The following is a 17,695-nucleotide window of genomic DNA, read 5'->3' as shown; positions in this document are numbered from 1 at the left end:
CGATTTCTGTACTCTCCTTCCAGTCATTTTCTCCACTTTACTCCTAATCACATTCTTCTCCAGTACTTTTTCTTCTCTAATTCTTCTTTTGAAAATTTACTTCTGATTTCCTGAGTTCCTTAAGTGCTTATCAGAGTTCCTTTTCTTCCATTTTGACTCCCGAACTCTTTAGTGACTTGTTAGTTTTATGTAATTATATTTTTATCCACCACACTTTGGTTTCACCTTCCTGAATGATGCAATGTTCTCATCTCTGTGGTTACTTCTAGGAACTTCCATCCCCATTGTGTTTTTCTGGTTGGTCCTTTCACTGTTCTTCCACACTGTTCTTTCTTGGGCCTCAAAGACTTTTTCTCATATGGTTCTCCTTTTGAATACATTTTTCTTATTGGTCTGTCACCATAACTCTTTCTGCCAATCTTTTCCAATTCTTTGACTCCTCTTTTAACATTCTGGGAAGTCTTGTATGGCTTCTTGAGATTTTCTTCTTGTCTCCTCTTAGGGCTCCTGGGCTGAGTGAGTGGGGTTGGGACATGAATTTGGGTGACAGGAAGAAGGTTGTGGTGGAACGAGCTCGATAAAGTTGGGGATGGAAGGAGTTGTGTTAGGGATAAGGGCACTTAACTTCATTTGCTACCATTTGGCAATGTAACTAGTCATATATAAAGAAGTGATGGGAATTCCATTTGACCAATAGGTCCGAAGAGGTTCAGAGACCTCCAAATTATAGCTTACAAAAATTATAAATTAGCAGAAGGGAGGATTCTAAGAGAAGTATTAAATTTGTGCTGGTCGGAAGTGTGCTCCTTGGCATTAGAAGGCAGATTCCAACTAGGCCAAGTATTGTTGCACTGATGGGCCCATAAAGGGAAAACCAGGCGCCCCTTCGGCCAAAGTTCACACCTTCCCAAGGTGGTCCTCCTTCTCTGCAGGCCTTAAGAACCCTCCTTCACAGTGCTTCTGAGCCTCTTTTTAGAAGTGAATGTGCATATGTGTGTGGCAGGGGTGAAAGAGACAGAACATGTGGGGCCTCACTGATGAGCTGTTGACTCTGGGCAAATGTCTTTTGGAGCAAATAATTTTGAGCTCCAAAGAAATATTCTGAAAAGGTATTGAACTGTAATTGTGGCCCCCATGAGTACAAGACATAGGTAAAGTTGAGCTAAGCCTCCGATAAACATCCTTCTGTGCTGTGTCCTACACCACATGCTTTGTCATCACTTCTCCATTTCATTTACCCTACACAGTGCTTGGGAATTTTTCTTTGTATGTACAGACTTATGTGCACATGTAGTGTGTACACATACACACACAAAACACTCATACACACTGAGTTGAAAGCCAACTTAATAATAATGGTGGTATTTGTGAAGCGCTTACTATGTGCCAAGCATTGTTCTAAGTGTTGGGTGAGATACAAGGTTATCAGGTTGTCCCAGGTGGGGCTCACAGTCTTAATCCCCATTTTACAGATGAGGTAACTGAGGCACAGAGAAGTTAAGTGACTTGCCTAGAGTCACACAGCTGACAAGCGGCAGAGATGGGATTAGAACACACGATCTCTGACTTCCAAGCCTGTGCTATTTCCAACTAAGCCACACTGCTTCTCTAAACAGCAGTTCTCTTAACAGTTCTCTTAAGTTAACTAAAGTGAACTATGGGTTAACCAAGTGGACTTTGTCAGTTAATCAAATTATTCCTTGAAAACTGGTGCCCACCTGTAAGGCACCAATGCAATTTTGCTTGTTACCTGAACTTGGAATGATCTGAACTAGCCTTGGTCCTGACTAGTTCAGGTAATTGGCTTTCTCCTGTAATTTGCTGTTTTCAGCCTTAACAGTGAGTGAAAAGCGTAATTTCTGAAACTGAGAAATTGTTGTTTTACGCAGTGGGTTCCTACCTCAAGTATGCCTCCCCCTGCTGTGGGGATGGCTACTCATGTATGCCAGTGAAGCTGACAAGATCTATACAAGGTTCACCCTGCACTTAAGGTTTTTCTTTTGGTTCATGGTTGCAGTCGCTATTAGCACTACCTGGTGTTCCCTTTTTTTTTGACCTTTTTGCTTAGATTTATTGTATGCCTGCAGTATTTCCTCATAAAAAGCCTCCTAATTTAGAGTCCCTGATGGGTCGGTCTGCCATTGTTATACCCTAGCAGCACAGAGCTGTGCCCCAGAGGAAGAAATCAAGCTTCAGTTAAGTTTCTGAAAGCATTTATTTGGAAGCATTCACTTCCTCTACTTCAGCTCGCCAATACCTCCTTCAGTAGCCTGCTGCCATCTACTTATCACGAGTCTCACCCGGCAGAGCTTGGTTATGACAGTGTTCCCCTCTAGGCTGTAACCTTGTTGTGGGTGGGGAATGTGTCTTCCAACTCAGTTCTACTCTACCAAGTACAGTACTCTGCACTGAGTAAATGCACAATAAATACCATTGACTGATTGAGGTAGACAGGCCGAGGCCCCAGAATTCAGAGGGAGCAACATGGTTTCCCCTCTTAAAAAAAAAAAAAAAAAAAAACCCGAAGAAGAGGGTGTCAGGATATGAATACAGTCCATTTGACCAATTTCACTTCTTCTTGCTTTATGGGAAGCAGTGTGGATAGTGGTTGGAGCACAGAACTGGGAGTTAGAAGGCCCTGGGGTCTAGCCCCGGCTCCACTGCTGGTCAGCAGTGTGACCTTGGGAAAGGCACTTCACATCTCTGTGCCTCAGTTACCTACATCTGTAAAATGGGGATTAAGACTATGAGCCCCATGTGGGATATAGACTGTGTCCATCCTGATGTACTTTCATCTACTCCAGTGCTTACAACAGTGCCTGGCATATAGTAAGTACTTAACAAATACCATTTAAAAAAAACACAAAACAATGTATTGGGTGGCTAATATGCTTTACAAAAGATCTGTTAGTGATTTACAGCACTTTGAAATTGTAGCCCATGTACAGATATATGTGCCCCCTTGTAGGCAAGTGATCCACTGCCTACAGGCACTGCCTACTGCCTTCTGTTGCCGACTTGTTCATCCCAAGCGCTTAGTACAGTGCTCTGCACATAGTAAGCGCTCAATAAATACTATTGAATGAATGAATGAATGAATCCACTGCAATGTTGCCCACCTTGTGTAGGTGGGGGCTATGGTAGATCTAGGCCTCAGGACCAGTTGGCCTCCTTACCTGTTAAGCTGGTTCTTGATTTTCTCTATAGTCTTTCTCTTGGTCCCCCAGAGATCGTGCTCCTTTCTGAAGTTGTCTTCTATTTTTTCAGGGCTACTTCTGCTGTAATCAGTCAATCAGCAGTATTTATTGAGCACCTGCTTTGAGTGTGAATCATTGCACCAAGCTCTTGGGAGAGTGAAATTGAGTAAGTCATTTACAGTCTAGTAAGGGGGTATAGACATAAAAATAATTTACAGGTAGGAAATGTCTGTTGGGCTGTAAGCTCCTTTTTTTTAAAAAAATGGTATTTGTTAAGTACTTACTATGTGTCAGGCATTGTACTAAGCACTGAAGTAGATGCAAGATAATCAGGTTGGACACAGTCCTTGTCCCACATGGGGCTCACAGACTTAATCAGAGAAGCAGTGTGGCTCAGTGGAAAGAGCACGGGCTTAGGAGTCAGAGGTCATGGGTTCTATTCTGCCACCTGTCAGCTGTGTGACTTTGGGCAAGTCACTTTACTTCTCGGTGCCTCAGTTACCTCACCTGGAAAATGGGGATTAAGACTGTGAGCCTTATATGGGACAACATGATTATCCTGTATCTTACCCCAGCACTTCAAACAGTGCTTGGCACATAGTAAGCGCTTAACAAATACCAACATTATTATTATTATTATTATCAATCCCCATTTTACATATGAGGTAACTGAGGAACAGAGAAGTGAAGTGACTTGCCCAAAGTCACCCTGCAGACAAGTGACAGAGCCAGGATTAGAACCCAGTTTCTCTGCCAGGCCCATGCTCTTTCCACTAGTCCATGCTACTTTTCATATTTATATGAGGTCTTTGAGGGTAAAGCACTCAGTTACCTTGCTCCTACCTTACCTCCCCGATTTACTACTACAGCCCAGCACGTTAACTTCACCATCACCCCTGCCCTCCTCCCTTCCTTAACTTCTATTTTTAACCACTCAATCTCCAAGGGCTCCTTCCCCTCTGCCTTCAAACATGCCCACGTCTCCCCCATCCTTAAAAAACCCGCTCTTGACCCCACTTCCCCCTCCAGTTATCGTCCTATCTCCCTACTACCCTTCCTTTCCAAAATCTTAGAACGAGTCGTCTACAATCGATGCCTAGAATTCCTTAACTCCCATTCTCTCCTAGACCCCCTCCAATCTGGCTTCCGTCCCCTCCACTCTACCGAGACTGCTCTCTCTAAGGTCACCCATGACCTCCTTCTTGCCAAATCCAATGGCTCCTACTCCATTCTGATCCTCCTTGACCTCTCTGCTGCCTTTGACACTGTCGACCATCCCCTCCTCCTCCATACCTTATCTCACCTTGGCTTCACGGACTCTGTCCTCTCCTGGTTCTCCTCTTACCTCTCTGGCCGATCATTCTCGGTCTCCTACGCTGGAGCCTCCTCCCCCTCCCATCCTTTAACTGTTGGAGTTCCTCAAGGGTCAGTTCTTGGCCCTCTTCTGTTCTCCATTTACACTCACTCCCTCGGTGAACTCATCCGCTCTCACGGCTTTGACTACCATCTCTACGCAGATGACACGCAGATCTACATCTCCGCCCCTGTCCTCTCCCCCTCCCTTCAGGCTCGCATCTCCTCCTGCCTCCGGGACGTCTCCACCTGGATGTCGGCCCGCCACCTAAAACTCAACATGAGCAAGACTGAGCTCCTCATCTTCCCTCCCAAGCCCGGTCCGCTCCCAGACTTCTCCATCACCGTGGATGGCACGACCATCCTTCCCGTCCCGCAGGCCCGCAATCTCGGTGTCATCCTTGACTCGTCCCTCTCGTTCACCCCACACATCCTATCCGTTACCGAGACCTGCCGGTTTCACCTCTACAATATCGCCAAGATCCGCCCTTTCCTCTCCACCCAGACGGCTACCTTACTATTACGGGCTCTCGTTATATCCCGGCTAGACTACTGTGTCAGCCTTCTCTCTGACCTCCCTTCCTCCTCTCTCGCCCCGCTCCGGTCTATTCTTCACTCCGCTGCCCGGCTCATCTTCCCGCAGAAACGATCTGGGCATGTCACTCCCCTTCTTAAACAACTCCAGTGGTTGCCTATCGACCTCCGCTCCAAACAAAAACTCCTCACTCTAGGCTTCAAGGCTCTCCATCACCTTGCCCCTTCCTACCTCTCCTCCCTTCTCTCTTTCTACCGCCCACCCCGCACGCTCCGCTCCTCTGCCGCCCACCTCCTCGCCGTCCCTCGGTCTCGCCTATCCCGCCGTCGACCCCTGGGTCACGTCCTCCCGCGGTCCTGGAACGCCCTCCCTCCTCACCTCCGCCAAACTGATTCTCTTTCCCTCTTCAAAACCTTACTTAAAAATCACCTCCTCCAAGAGGCGTTCCCAGACTGAGCTCCTCTTCCCCCTCTACTCCCTCTGCCATCCCCCCTTTACCTCTCCGCAGCTAAAGCCTCATTTTCCCCTTTTCCCTCTGCTCTTCCACCTCTCCCTTCCCATCCCCACAGCACTGTACTCGTCCGCTCAACTGTATATATTCTCGTTACCCTATTTATTTTGTTAATGAATTGTACATCGCCTTGATTCTATTTAGTTGCCATTGTTTTTACGAGATGTTCTTCCCCTTGACGCTGTTTAGTGCCATCGTTCTTGTCTGTCCGTCTCCCCCGATTAAACTGTAAGCCCGTCAAACGGCAGGGACTGTCTCTATCTGTTGCCGACTTGTTCATCCCAAGCGCTTAGTACAGTGCTCTGCACATAGTAAGCGCTCAATAAATACTATTGAATGAATGAATGAATGAATCCTCCAGTGCCAAACTGCTCACTGGTCCGTGATCTCATCTATCTCGCCAATGACCTTTCCCCCACATCTGGCCTCTGGCCTGGAGCACCCTCCCTCTTCATATCTAACAGATAATCACTCTCCTCACTTCAAGGCCCTATTAAAAGTGCATCTCCTCCAAGAGGCCTTCCCCAACGAAACCCTCTTTCCCTCTTCTTCCACTCCCTTAAGCACCGATCTTGCACTTGGATTTGTGCCCTTTTTTTCACCCCTCTTCCAGCTCCACTGCAATTTGTAATTTATGTATATCACTGTCTTTTTCCCCCTCTTAACCAAAAACTCACTGTGGGCAGGAAAAGCTCTGTTATATTCTGCTTTCCCAAAACTTTAGTATGGTATTCTGCACATAAGTGCTCAATAAATTCAGTTGATCTATTGATAGGGATTGTGTCTACCACGTCTATTGTATCGTGCTCTCCTGCATGCTTAGTATGATACTCTGAGCAAAGTGCTCAGTAAATACCATTGACTAAGAGGAGAAAAAGAAGGTATTCTTGTAATCTTACATTTGTTTCCCAGAGAGATCGAAAACATGTCTTGCTGAAACATTTTGAATATCTTTATGTATAATCCGTCTTTGTGGCGTCACTACTTTCCCTAAAGCAGGAATGAAAAGCGGCTCTTCTGGGATTAGAGTGAATGGGGATGGGAGTGAGAAAGGTAGATAAGTATGTCATTTTGATTCATTATAGAGCATATTTTTGTAGCACATATATTAAGCATTTACTGTAACATCAATAATGCCAAGTTCTGATTTACTACTGAAGATAATGGGAAAATAGCTAGTAAACCCAAAACGATCATTACATGAAATAGGACCAGCTTTTGTATGTGTGCGTGCATGTAAGCAGAGTTCATCTAGGAAACCAGAAAAGTCCGGAAGCATACATTTTAAAATGGATCCATTTATCTCTCCCAAAAACTTTTGTAATTATCAAGGCTGTCTCCAGTACAGAACAAAAATCAAACTGACAAATAGAGTTATGAACAGTAGTGAACAGAAGCCAAGATCTCTGCAGAAGAACAGAGAGAGAAAGATTGCAATTGCAATATAAAACCTGTATTAGACCCCTCAGGGGTTGGGACTTTGGTGATATAGCCTAAGATTTTGTTATGGGAAAATTGGCTGAGAGGGTTTGGAGGCTAGGAAAATGAGCAGCTGTTGGAGGGAGGCTGGTGGTGACATAGGAAATCTATAGGTCCCTTAAATCTACTAGGATTTGTCTGTCTTTGAAGTAGCAAATACACTGTGCTGGATCACTCCAGATCATTAGTCTTGGGGAGGAATGGGATGAAGTGTACGAGGCCAAGGAAAGACCCGCCCCCCCCCCCCCGTGGTGACTTCTCATTTACCTCAGAAATTACTCACCTGACTGTTGAGCAGCAATCCTTCTGCTAGCCATGAGATTCTTTTCTGAGAGATCTAAGGAAAATAGAAGGATCTTTCTTTCAATAGCAAAACCCTTCTGATTATCCACATCCTCCAGAGGCTTTCCCAGATTGCGCTCCACTTTCCCAGGTCACTTTAATCCAACAGTCACCCTAGCAATCATTGGTAATTGTTGAGCACTAATGTGTGTTAAGCCCTAAGCAGTTGGGAGAGAAAGCTATCCCAATCTAATCTATTTATCTTTCAGTACTTTTCATTGTCAAAGCCATAGCATTCATGAATGACTTGTCTGTGATTTTCCCCTTCCTTTAGGCTCTAAGCTTCTAGAAGGCGGAATCAGTGACTCTTACTCAGTTTCAACTCTCTTTCTGCCTGCCCTCGCTAAATTGAAAGATCCTTGAGGGCAGCGATCATTTTTACTGTACTGTTCTCTTCCAAGTACTTAGTTCAGTGATCTGTACACCTTAGGTGCTGCATAAATCATTGATTCAGAATGCTGAATGAGTCAATCAGGGGTATTTGTTGAGCACTTACTGTGTGCCTAGCACTGTACTAAGCGCTTGGGAAAACATGATGCAACAGTTGGGAGACCCCATCCCTGCCCACAGAAATCTTAACAGCTTAGAGTGGCTGTGAATGCATGACGTTTTTGGTCATTTTTTAGATTCTCTGACCCATGCTCTGTGAACCTACCTGCCCAGGGAAGCTTTTAGGGCCTCGATTACATACATGAGGTGTATGATGCGTATAGAGCAGAAACTGGCAATATCTTGTCATTGCCATAGCAACCTGGGAAGTATAAAGTGTGTTCTAGGCCCCTGTTTCTCTGGAGCTGCCTGTCTCTCTTTCATCTCCCAGACAGACACTGTGGTAGCCCACCCTACACCACTCTGGGGACTTTGCCATTCTAGGTCTCAAAAGCCATAGCAAGGGGAGCAGGAGGAGGTGTGACAGGCTGGATGGCTGTGTGGGACATCTTTAGGCACCCGATCTCAGGAGTTACCTGAACCTTCCAGAGCTCTCCTGGAGAGATACTCTATTAACAACACAAAATAAGGACAACTGGCAAAGCAATTTCAGTAGAAATCAAAAAGCTTTATTCCACCTCCGCTGGATTTTCTATGACTCATTAATATGTGTACTTCTAATTAAACTAATTGCTGAGCAAAATAAGCAGCCGGGCACTGCATCAAATTACAGTTTACACACTTTAAAAAGTACTATATTAGCAGAGAGAGGCTCTATGTTCTGTTGGTAATTACAGACCTTTTTAGAAATGGGAATCATGTGCTTGGGTTTACAATTTCTGCTTTGTTGTGGAATGACTTGATTCATTTCTGATGGGTAGAAAATTAATCCCATATTAGTAAGCACTTAACAGTTTGATTCTAATAAATCAGTTTCTGGAATACTGAACCCGAAACAGTATTAACAGAGGAAGCCACTCTTCTGTTTGTTTTCACAAATCGCTTTGAGCCACGTTTTAGAGTCACGTTAAGTTGTTTCAGCCTTGGGGCTCTTAAAAGAAGCCTTGCTTGAGTCTAGTTGCGACAGAGGAGATTTTAGGTTTGTAATCCATCATTTGAGTGGTTGATGGGTGATGAAAAGCTCTCTGCACGGGGATGGAAATGGTTAAACCCTGCTCATGTTTCCTTTGTAATTGGATGTGGTAGACATTGCCTTTTATAAAACGTTCTTTGTTATAATTAACATAGGTATGGGCTCAAATGACTAAAGACACAAGTTTTTGGGAGAGAGTTTTTTGTTCCCCTGGCTGCTATGTGTGAAATGCTGCTCCATCTGAAGAAGAGCTTCCAATTGCTGAGGATTGGTTTGCCTTCAGGAAAAGCACTGCTGTGGTCTGGCATCGCGTGTGCTCCTTGTTAGTCCAGGAGGCTAAAGATGGCTCTCCCTTTATCCAAGGTACAATGATTCTCATTCTGTAATTATTTTACCTGTTCCCTGAGCAGCTTCCCAACCCTTTCCTTGTTGCTGTTTCATTTTACTACTGGGAAGATAGTAAGCTTCATTTAACACTTATCTATTACAATGGCATTCAGTAACCGTTTCCTTAAAATAATGGTTGGAAGGCCTCCTTTTGTCTCAGCAAATCTCTGCCTTCCATTCATGTGTATCTCTCTACAATGCTTATCACAATGCTCCGCACCCAGTAAGTGATCAATAGATAAATACCATTGATTTATCTTGTGAGTGCTGCAGTAATCTACTTCCATCTTTAAGGAATAGCATTTGATAGCCTTAACTAGAGTGTGGCGTTTCACAACTTCTATGCACCTGGTAAACTAGTGGGAAGTGGCTGACCATTCGGCTTCTGAAGAAGAGGGCATTCACATTGGCCTCCAGCCAATCTGAGTGTTAGAAAAAATGAGTTTCCTTCATGATTTGCCGAGTTGGATGTGAACCCCAACCATCTGGTGTTTTCTCCATAGGAAATCTGTCTCTCCATGTGGTATTTGGTGGTTTTGTCGTTGTCAGACCATATCAGCCCAGCAAGTCTTGCTGGGGAAGGACAGTTGGAATGCTGTAACCTTCAATATCCCCAGGAATTCACTCCAAAGCCCAGGTAATTCATTTCATACAAATGAGATCATCTTCATTCTCGTCATGGGAGTACCTGGAGGAGTCAGAGGACCTGAGTTCTAATTCTGGTCCTGCCACTCTTCAACTTCCCTGGTCTTAAATTCCCTCATCTGTAAAATGGGGATTCAATACTTGTTCTCCCTCCTTCTTAGACTGTGAACCCCATATGGGACCTGATTATCTTGTGTCTACCCCAGGGATTAGTACAATGCTTGGCACATAGTAAGTGCTTAACAAACCCCATATGTTATTATTTTTATTATTGGAAGATTACAGTTGGGAGGAGGGCTTACAAAGCTTTGGGATTACACGTGTGTCCTTCCTCTCATTAGTGTTCTAATTGTCTGAATGACCTTTTAACCAATTTGAGGTCCTTTTTGTGCATTTAGCATGTCCTGGTATCCAAGCAACATTTATATTGAGGATTTTGCACAAAAAAAAATATTGTTCCAAAAGCCAATTGCAGTGGGACCAGGGTAAAAATGCCTACATGGTCCTGTTACCCAGAATAATGTTCTGTTGTTTTAAAACCACACACTCATTTCTCATGGGCAGCAGATTTGATCGACAGTGAACATATTGGACTGTTAAACAATGACCTCATGATTATAAAAATGAACATTCGTGCCCAGTTCCTTTTGTTTGACTAAGCTATAGAAATGGGCAAGAAGAACTCAGTGATGCCAGGAACCAAGTGTTGTTTGTCATCAAATCATACTTTTGAATAAAGATCTCTCTCCAGCAGTGACAGCCTGCTATTAAATTGGAAAAAAAATCTGTGAACATAAGCACATGACATAATTTTTAATCATCACGATCAAATAATATGCATAGTTAAATGAACTGATTAGATAAAAATTCGTAAACTTTCACAGTCTTAAAGGCTTGAGAAAATGGGGAAAGTGCTTTGATTAAATGGGCTCTCTTTTAATCATGAACAAGGAAAGCTTCTTATTCCCCTCTTTTGGCTTGCTTAATGCTTTCCTAAAATGTATATTTGGTTCAGAGAATTTAAGTGCAAATCTGGATTTAATTTTTAGAAGTGCACTCACTTCTGCCATAAGTGGGTTTTCCCAAAAGAAGTTGTGTTGTTTCTGACTATTGCCTTTGAAGCATTTTCCTATTTTCCCAAAACCACAGGACACCTCTAAGATAGCACAGTGCTGGTTTCTTGATGCTCTAGCTAACAGTTACTGTTCTTGTTTGAGATCTGTTGTGGGGCTAATGGGAGGCTCCAGGAACAGGTAATGTAGTGTTCTTCTCTTTCAGTGGCTATTTTGGAGCATCACTGTTAACAGTATTTAAGTGTCTGTGCTGAGTTTTGCAAGAATGTCTTTTCACTATTGCATTTGGGGCTTGAACACTGTAAATAGATTTAGGGACCATTCTTCCAGTGACCTGGGTCTGTCTGGACATAGGGCAAATGCAGTCTCAAAAGAAATGGTTGTCTGTGGTGTTGGATGTGGAGCTTGTACACAATGTAAGCTTAATGCAGAGCTCTACAGTTTATTTTACCTCTGCACAGTGTAGAACTGGGTGCACTGCTGGATGTTTATCACTAGATTGTTAGAATGTGTTTTGAATCGTCGAGTAGTATTGGGGTTTCCAGTCTTGTGGATTTTCATTTGCGTATTTGTTCCAGACCATCTTGACGGTGCCTTAAAGCGAAGGCTCCAGGCCGCCTGGTTCTCATGAGAATTTGCCAGAGCTTTGTCATTCTGAAATTAAGATAGCAAGTTAGACATCAATCAGTCTTATTTATTGAACACTTACTATGTACAGAGCATCCTTTAGCATCCTTCTTTTTAGCCATCCTAATTCTTTCCCATCATGATTTGTTGTCTGATTCTTCTTATATGCATCTTCCAAGACTCAAAATAGAGGATTATGTTTTGCAAGATGGTGGCAGATCAGTGGGGTTTTCCAAAGTCATTGGAATCAAGCAATCGCATTGAGTGCTTACTACTTGCAGAGCACTGTACTGAGTGCTTGGGAGAGGACAATATACCAATAGAACAGAGTTGGTGGACATATTCCTTGCCTTCTGGAATGATCAAATGGTGGTCCCAGACTGAGTCTACGGTCTTTGAAAATGATGTGGTCTCTTGATGTCTTTCCAGAAGAGACAATGTAGTTTGCAAGCAAGGCTTTTAAGATGTTGGCCAGCTTGTTCCAAGGAAACAGTATTGTGTTCCACATTGCCTAAGTAAAGCATGCTGAGCACTGTTTACAATTTTACTTCTAAATATTTTAATCTTCCTGAAGCCTTAGTTCTGAAAAGGCTGTCTTATTCCTGATTGTTCCGTTCCATAATGTTGCTGCAGCTTTTTGGGGAAATTCATTTTTTTAAAATGGTATGTATTAAGCGCTTACTATGTGTCGGGCACTGTAATGAATGCTGGGGTTGATTCAAGATAATCAGGTTGGGCAAAGTCCATGTCCCACATGGAACTCAGAACTTTAATCCCCATTCCCATTCCCCAGATAAGAGAACCAAGACACAGAGGAAGTGAAATGACTTGCCCAAGGTCACACAGCAGTTGAGTGATGGAACCAGGATTGGAACCCAGGTCCTATGGCTCCCAGGCCCTGGTCTTTTGAATAGGCTACACTGCTTCATGAGAGTTGTCTCACTGATTATGATTCCAGTAAAAAACAAAACCCCTTCATAACACAGACCACATCAAAAGTAGTTTCAAATCCCTGGCATTTGCAGGGCTTTAATGTGCCTCCACCAGATCGTATGCTCCTTGAGGGCAGGAATTGGGTTTACTTTCTCATTTGTACTCTCTCAAGTGCTTATTACAGTGTTCTGCACACAGTAAGTGCTTGATAAGCAGCATAATTAGTTGATTGTCTGCCTTTGTGGCAGGCAGGACGGTTTTGGGTTTTAGCATCTCATCCTGCCCCCTGAAGTCCCTGACAAGGCCCATTGAGATTCTGCCTTTTGCCAGAGAACTGGGTAACGACCTGATGGAGACAGTGGGAGTAACAGCAACTCAGTATCAAGGAAATGACATGACTGCCCTTCCTCCTCCGTCTTTTCTCTTCTTCCCACTCTCCTACCCTTTCCTCCCTCCTCTTTAGTGGCCAAAACCAGCTCTGTACTGGACCATTTTTGAACCCCAAACCTCCAGAATACAGCCTGCAATGACAGTCCTGTGGATCAGGACTTCTATTGCTGGCAGCAGCAGAAGTTGTGGTATCTGGGTGAATGGGTTGGACGAGAGAGAGGGTTAGTGGAAAAGGAGAGAGAGAGGGTTGGAGGAAGAGAGAGGAAGAGAGAAGGTTGACAGGGGATTGGAGGAAGATGATGATGGTATTTGTTAAGCACTTACTGTGTGCCAAGCACTCTTCTAAGTGCTGAAAGAGAGAGAGGGTTGGAGGGAAGAGAGACTATGAATCTATCTGGAGCCCTGGGAAGGAAGAAGTGTCATTGCTGAGCAGTCCCTGACACTAAGGCTTATCCTTTAAGGCTCCCAGAAGGTTTGCTGGTTGGCTGGCTGCTACTTCTGCTGTCTCTTACTTTTGGGGGCAGCTTTGTGATTTCAGTAAGTGAGAGACCAAGGAGCATTCAGTTCTCATTAATTGCCCTGGCTCCTTCTTACTACCAGCTGCCCTGTGGGCAGCTCCAGCCAAGACTGCTGCTTCTCTCTCTCCTGTGGAAGTTGATGCCATCCTGCTTACATCGACCTCTCTGAGCCTGACACAAGGTAAGGGGCTCTCCCTCTTACAACCAAAACAGCAAAAATCAAAGAAAATATTGATACTACCTTTCTCCGGGGTCCTGGATATTAGCGACCTATTGACATGATCCGTGGTGGATTTCTCCACCTCAAGCTGTAAATTGGAGAGGTGGTGGGGGACAGAAATTTTTCAGGGCCGGGGAGAGGGGAAGGAAAAACTAAAAGCTATTTATGTTAATTCAATTGTATTTATTCAGTGCTTACTGTGTGCAGAGCACTGTATTAAGCGCTTGGGAGAGTACCATATAAGAGACACGTTCCCTGCCCACAATGAGCTCACAGTCTAGAGAGCCATCGTACGAGACCATATTCTTTTGCGGTAGGGATTAGTTGACTGATAATTTGTTTTCCCTAGTTTTACCACTAGGCAGCAGCGGAAAACTCATCGTTATGTATGGATTCCTAGCTACCCTTTTCGTTTCAACGTTATAATTACCTAAGTGATTAGGTACAACAATTAGATATGACCAAGATTAGGCTCAGCATTGACTCTTGAAATTTGAAATGAGAATTTTCTTGTAACGTTACCCAAATGTAAACAGTGTAGTGCATGATTTTACGGTTGAGATGATTAAAAAAAAAAAAATTATCCTGTGTTTTTTTCCTAATCACCCACATTTATATGCCAACAAAACTACAAGCAAATTTCTTTTTAAGGTCTCCCTTGCTTTGCAGGAGTTCCCAGTCGTTATCAGATAAACTAGCTAAATGTGCTTTCACAGTTTGGATGGGACCCAGAAAATGTGTTCCAAGGAATCAGTGGGAGAAGCTGTCCTCACGAGAAGAGCCAGAGATGATCTCATGCAGGGAACTGCTGCCAGCCAGATGAAGGAGGGGCCAGCTGGTGTCCAGATTTTATAATCCCGATTTGAAGTTTTGAAGATTTGATGTTGACTTTGAGTTTAGATGGTTGGTTCACCAAGTTTCATGATGGTTGGACAGAGAATTCTGGGAGCGTTCCCTGGAAGCTGACTTGAAGACATGCTAATCTAATGCTATATCCCTCATCTAGCTGACAAGACACCAGGCCTGAGAGTCAGGGGACTAGAAGTTAAAGCATAGGCCTGGGAATCAGAAGGAGCTGGGTTCTAATCTCGTCTCTGCCACTTTTCTGCTGTGTGACCATGGGCAAGTCACTTCATTTCTCTGTGTCTGTTACCTCTTTTATAAAAGGGATAAATAAGACGGTGAGCTCTATTTGGGATTGTGCCCAACCTGATTAGCTTGTATCTACCCAGTGTTTAGTACAGTGCCTGTCACATAGTAAGCACTTAACAAATACCATAAAAAAAGTTGTTTTGGGGCCTGAGGATCTCAGCCATGTTATGTTTTTGGTTTTCGGTTCTTCAGTTCTTGAGATATGGCCATCCGCCTACAAGTTCATCAGATAATTCAGTCAGTGAATGGTATTTGTCTAACACCTACTGTGTGCAGAGCATTATACTAAGTGCAGATCAGACACAGGCCCTGTCCCATGTGAGTTTTTCATGTACACAAGGTAAGTACTCAGTAAATACCACTGACTGATTATCTCCACCTCTAATCATTTTGGTAGCTCAGCACATTTTTCTGTGTGTTCTTATTCTGCTACCCCAAGTATCCATTCAATCATATTTAGTGAGTGTTTATGGTGTGCAAAGCACTGTACTAAGCACTTGGGAGAGCACAATGCAACAATAAACAGACACATTCCCTGCCCATGAGTTTACAGTTTAGAGCAAAACAGTGCTCTGTGCACTTCATGATCAAGTTTAAAATTCACTAATGTTGTGTGTTTTTTGAATATTAAAGTTGCATTCCTGAAACTTCGTATTCATTTTCTAATTTAAGTTTTGTTCAACTTATGGCCCCATTTAAGCTAGTTAAGATAACTCCATTTTCAATAATGTCATCTCCTAAGTTATTACCCAAGCAATAATGGACTTACCTTGCAGTTTTTTATTTTGCGGTTAAGCAGGTTGAGGAAGTTCAATTAATGTTGATGAACTGCATCCTCCTAAGCAGTATGAATGAAGGTGAAGTTTGCATAAATCCTGGGCCCTTGTCTTTTTGCTCTTGTCTCTACAGAAACAAGCTTGGCAAGACCACAAAAGAGAATGCAGCTGCCTACTGAGTTCCAAGCCCCGGTTTCCTCCCGATTCAGTCAGACTGCTTGGCAGAGTTGTTTTCAAGCTAGTAAGTGAAGTTGGGTACAATTTGCCCGAATTTAAGATTCGCATTCACAATCACATTCGGGAGGCAAATTGACAAGTCAACATGAGGCCCTGGCTCCATGGCAGAATCTGCTGCTTCCTTCTCCGTAGCATCCAGAAAGTTGGTAATGAGGTCCAGAATCCTCTCCTTGGCAATGGAAGAATTAGAGTGTTAGCTCTGCTTCTAAGTCACCTTGGAGAAGTTGGCTATAGATACAGTATATCCTCTCTCTAGACTGTTCATTGTGGGCCGGGAATATGTCCACCAACTCTGATTGTATTCTCCCAAGCACTTATTACAGAGCTCGGCACACAGTACGCGATCACTAAATACCGTTGATAGTATTGTTGTGGGTTAGTTAGTAGTTGAGGGGTTTCATTATCAAAAGCAGAGGTAGCTGAATCCTCTACCAACCTTGACGACCAAGAGGGTATTTCTTGAGTCCTTTCTCCACACCCTCTTAAAAAGGTTCTGGAAAGAAAAACCGGGAAGGGCATCCAAGTTTGCTTACTTTGAGCCCTGAACACTGCTTAGCATTGGGCATGAGGCAGGATTGTTCTGTGACTCTTCATGAGGCAGCCTGATCTAGTGTAAATAACGTGAGTGGGAGTCGGGAGACCCAAGTTCTTTTACTGTCAATAATAGTGGTATTAAGTGCTTTCTATGTGTGAAACAGTGTGCCACTGGGATGTATGCAGGGTAACCAGGTTGGGCACAATCTCTGTCCCACATGAGACTCAGAGTCTCAATAGGAGTGAGAACAGATATTTAATCCCTGTTTACCGGAAGAGGAAACTGAGGCATAGGGAAGTTAAATGATTTGCCCAAGTTTACACAGCAGGCAAATGGCACAGCTGGGGTTAGAACCAAGATCCTCCGCCTGCCAGGTCTATGCTCTTACCTCTAGGCCACGCTTCTCAGTTCCTAGTTCTGGCTCTGTTCTGACACTGGGCAGATCAGTTAACTTCTCTGGGCCCCATTTTCCATATCTTTAATGGGTTAAAATATCTGTTCTCCCTCTCTCTTAGACTGTGTGTCCCATGTGGGACAGGGACTGTGTCTGATCTGATTATCTTGTATCTATCCCAGCAATTTGCATAGTACTTGGCACATAGTGAGTGCTTAATATCTACCATCAATCAATGGAATGTAAGGAATGCTTATTGTGTGCAGAGCTCTGTATTAAGTGAATATAACAAACTTGATATACATTCTCCCTGCCCACAAGCAGCTTACAGTCTAGAGGGATTCATCATAATTATTGGAGGATATTTTGTCTTTGAATGGTCAGGCTTCCTCAGTGCTCACTGAAACTATGTTTTCCAGGTTTCCCTACATTTGCCCAAATGTGTGGGATTTGAGACCCTGTAAAACCTGCCCAATTCTAGACAGGACTCCTTTTTTTCCTATTGAACTTTCCCAGGGGAATTGAGCACTCTGTCCTTGGTGAATGCATTTTCTAAGATCCCTTGCTTTGCCTTAGCTTACAGAGGCTTCTCACCTTATAGCCATGCCAGTTTTATTTGAGATAATATGAAAATGAAACATTTTTTAAAGTACTTACCTCAGTTTATACATGCCTTGTACTTGAAGGTGATTTAAAGGAGTCCAATTTAGGAAAGAAATTGCAGAAAAATACCCCCCAAATTTGTGTGTAAACTTTGAAAATACTCAAGTCCCCAAACCAGTAATGATTATGATATTTATTAAGCAATTATATATGTCAAGGTCTGTTTTAAACCTTGGTTAAGTCCCTGTTACCCTTGGGGCTCACAG

General features: G+C 43.5%; 1 protein-coding gene across 2 annotated transcripts in view; it reads left to right on the top strand.

Annotated features, from left to right (window-relative positions):
- SMYD3 (SET and MYND domain containing 3) overlaps positions 1–17,695 on the top strand; it is a 339,919-nt gene that overhangs the window by 47,525 nt on the left and 274,699 nt on the right. For both annotated transcript variants that reach the window (XM_029047210.2, XM_029047211.2), the window contains exon 3: positions 15,794–15,901. In XM_029047210.2, the coding sequence (XP_028903043.1) occupies positions 15,794–15,901 (108 nt within the window). The remainder of the gene's footprint in view (positions 1–15,793; positions 15,902–17,695) is intronic.

The sequence above is a fragment of the Ornithorhynchus anatinus genome, chromosome 19 (genome assembly GCF_004115215.2).
Source record: "Ornithorhynchus anatinus isolate Pmale09 chromosome 19, mOrnAna1.pri.v4, whole genome shotgun sequence".
NCBI lineage: Eukaryota > Metazoa > Chordata > Mammalia > Monotremata > Ornithorhynchidae > Ornithorhynchus > Ornithorhynchus anatinus.
This window is presented reverse-complemented; position numbering and strand designations above follow the sequence as displayed.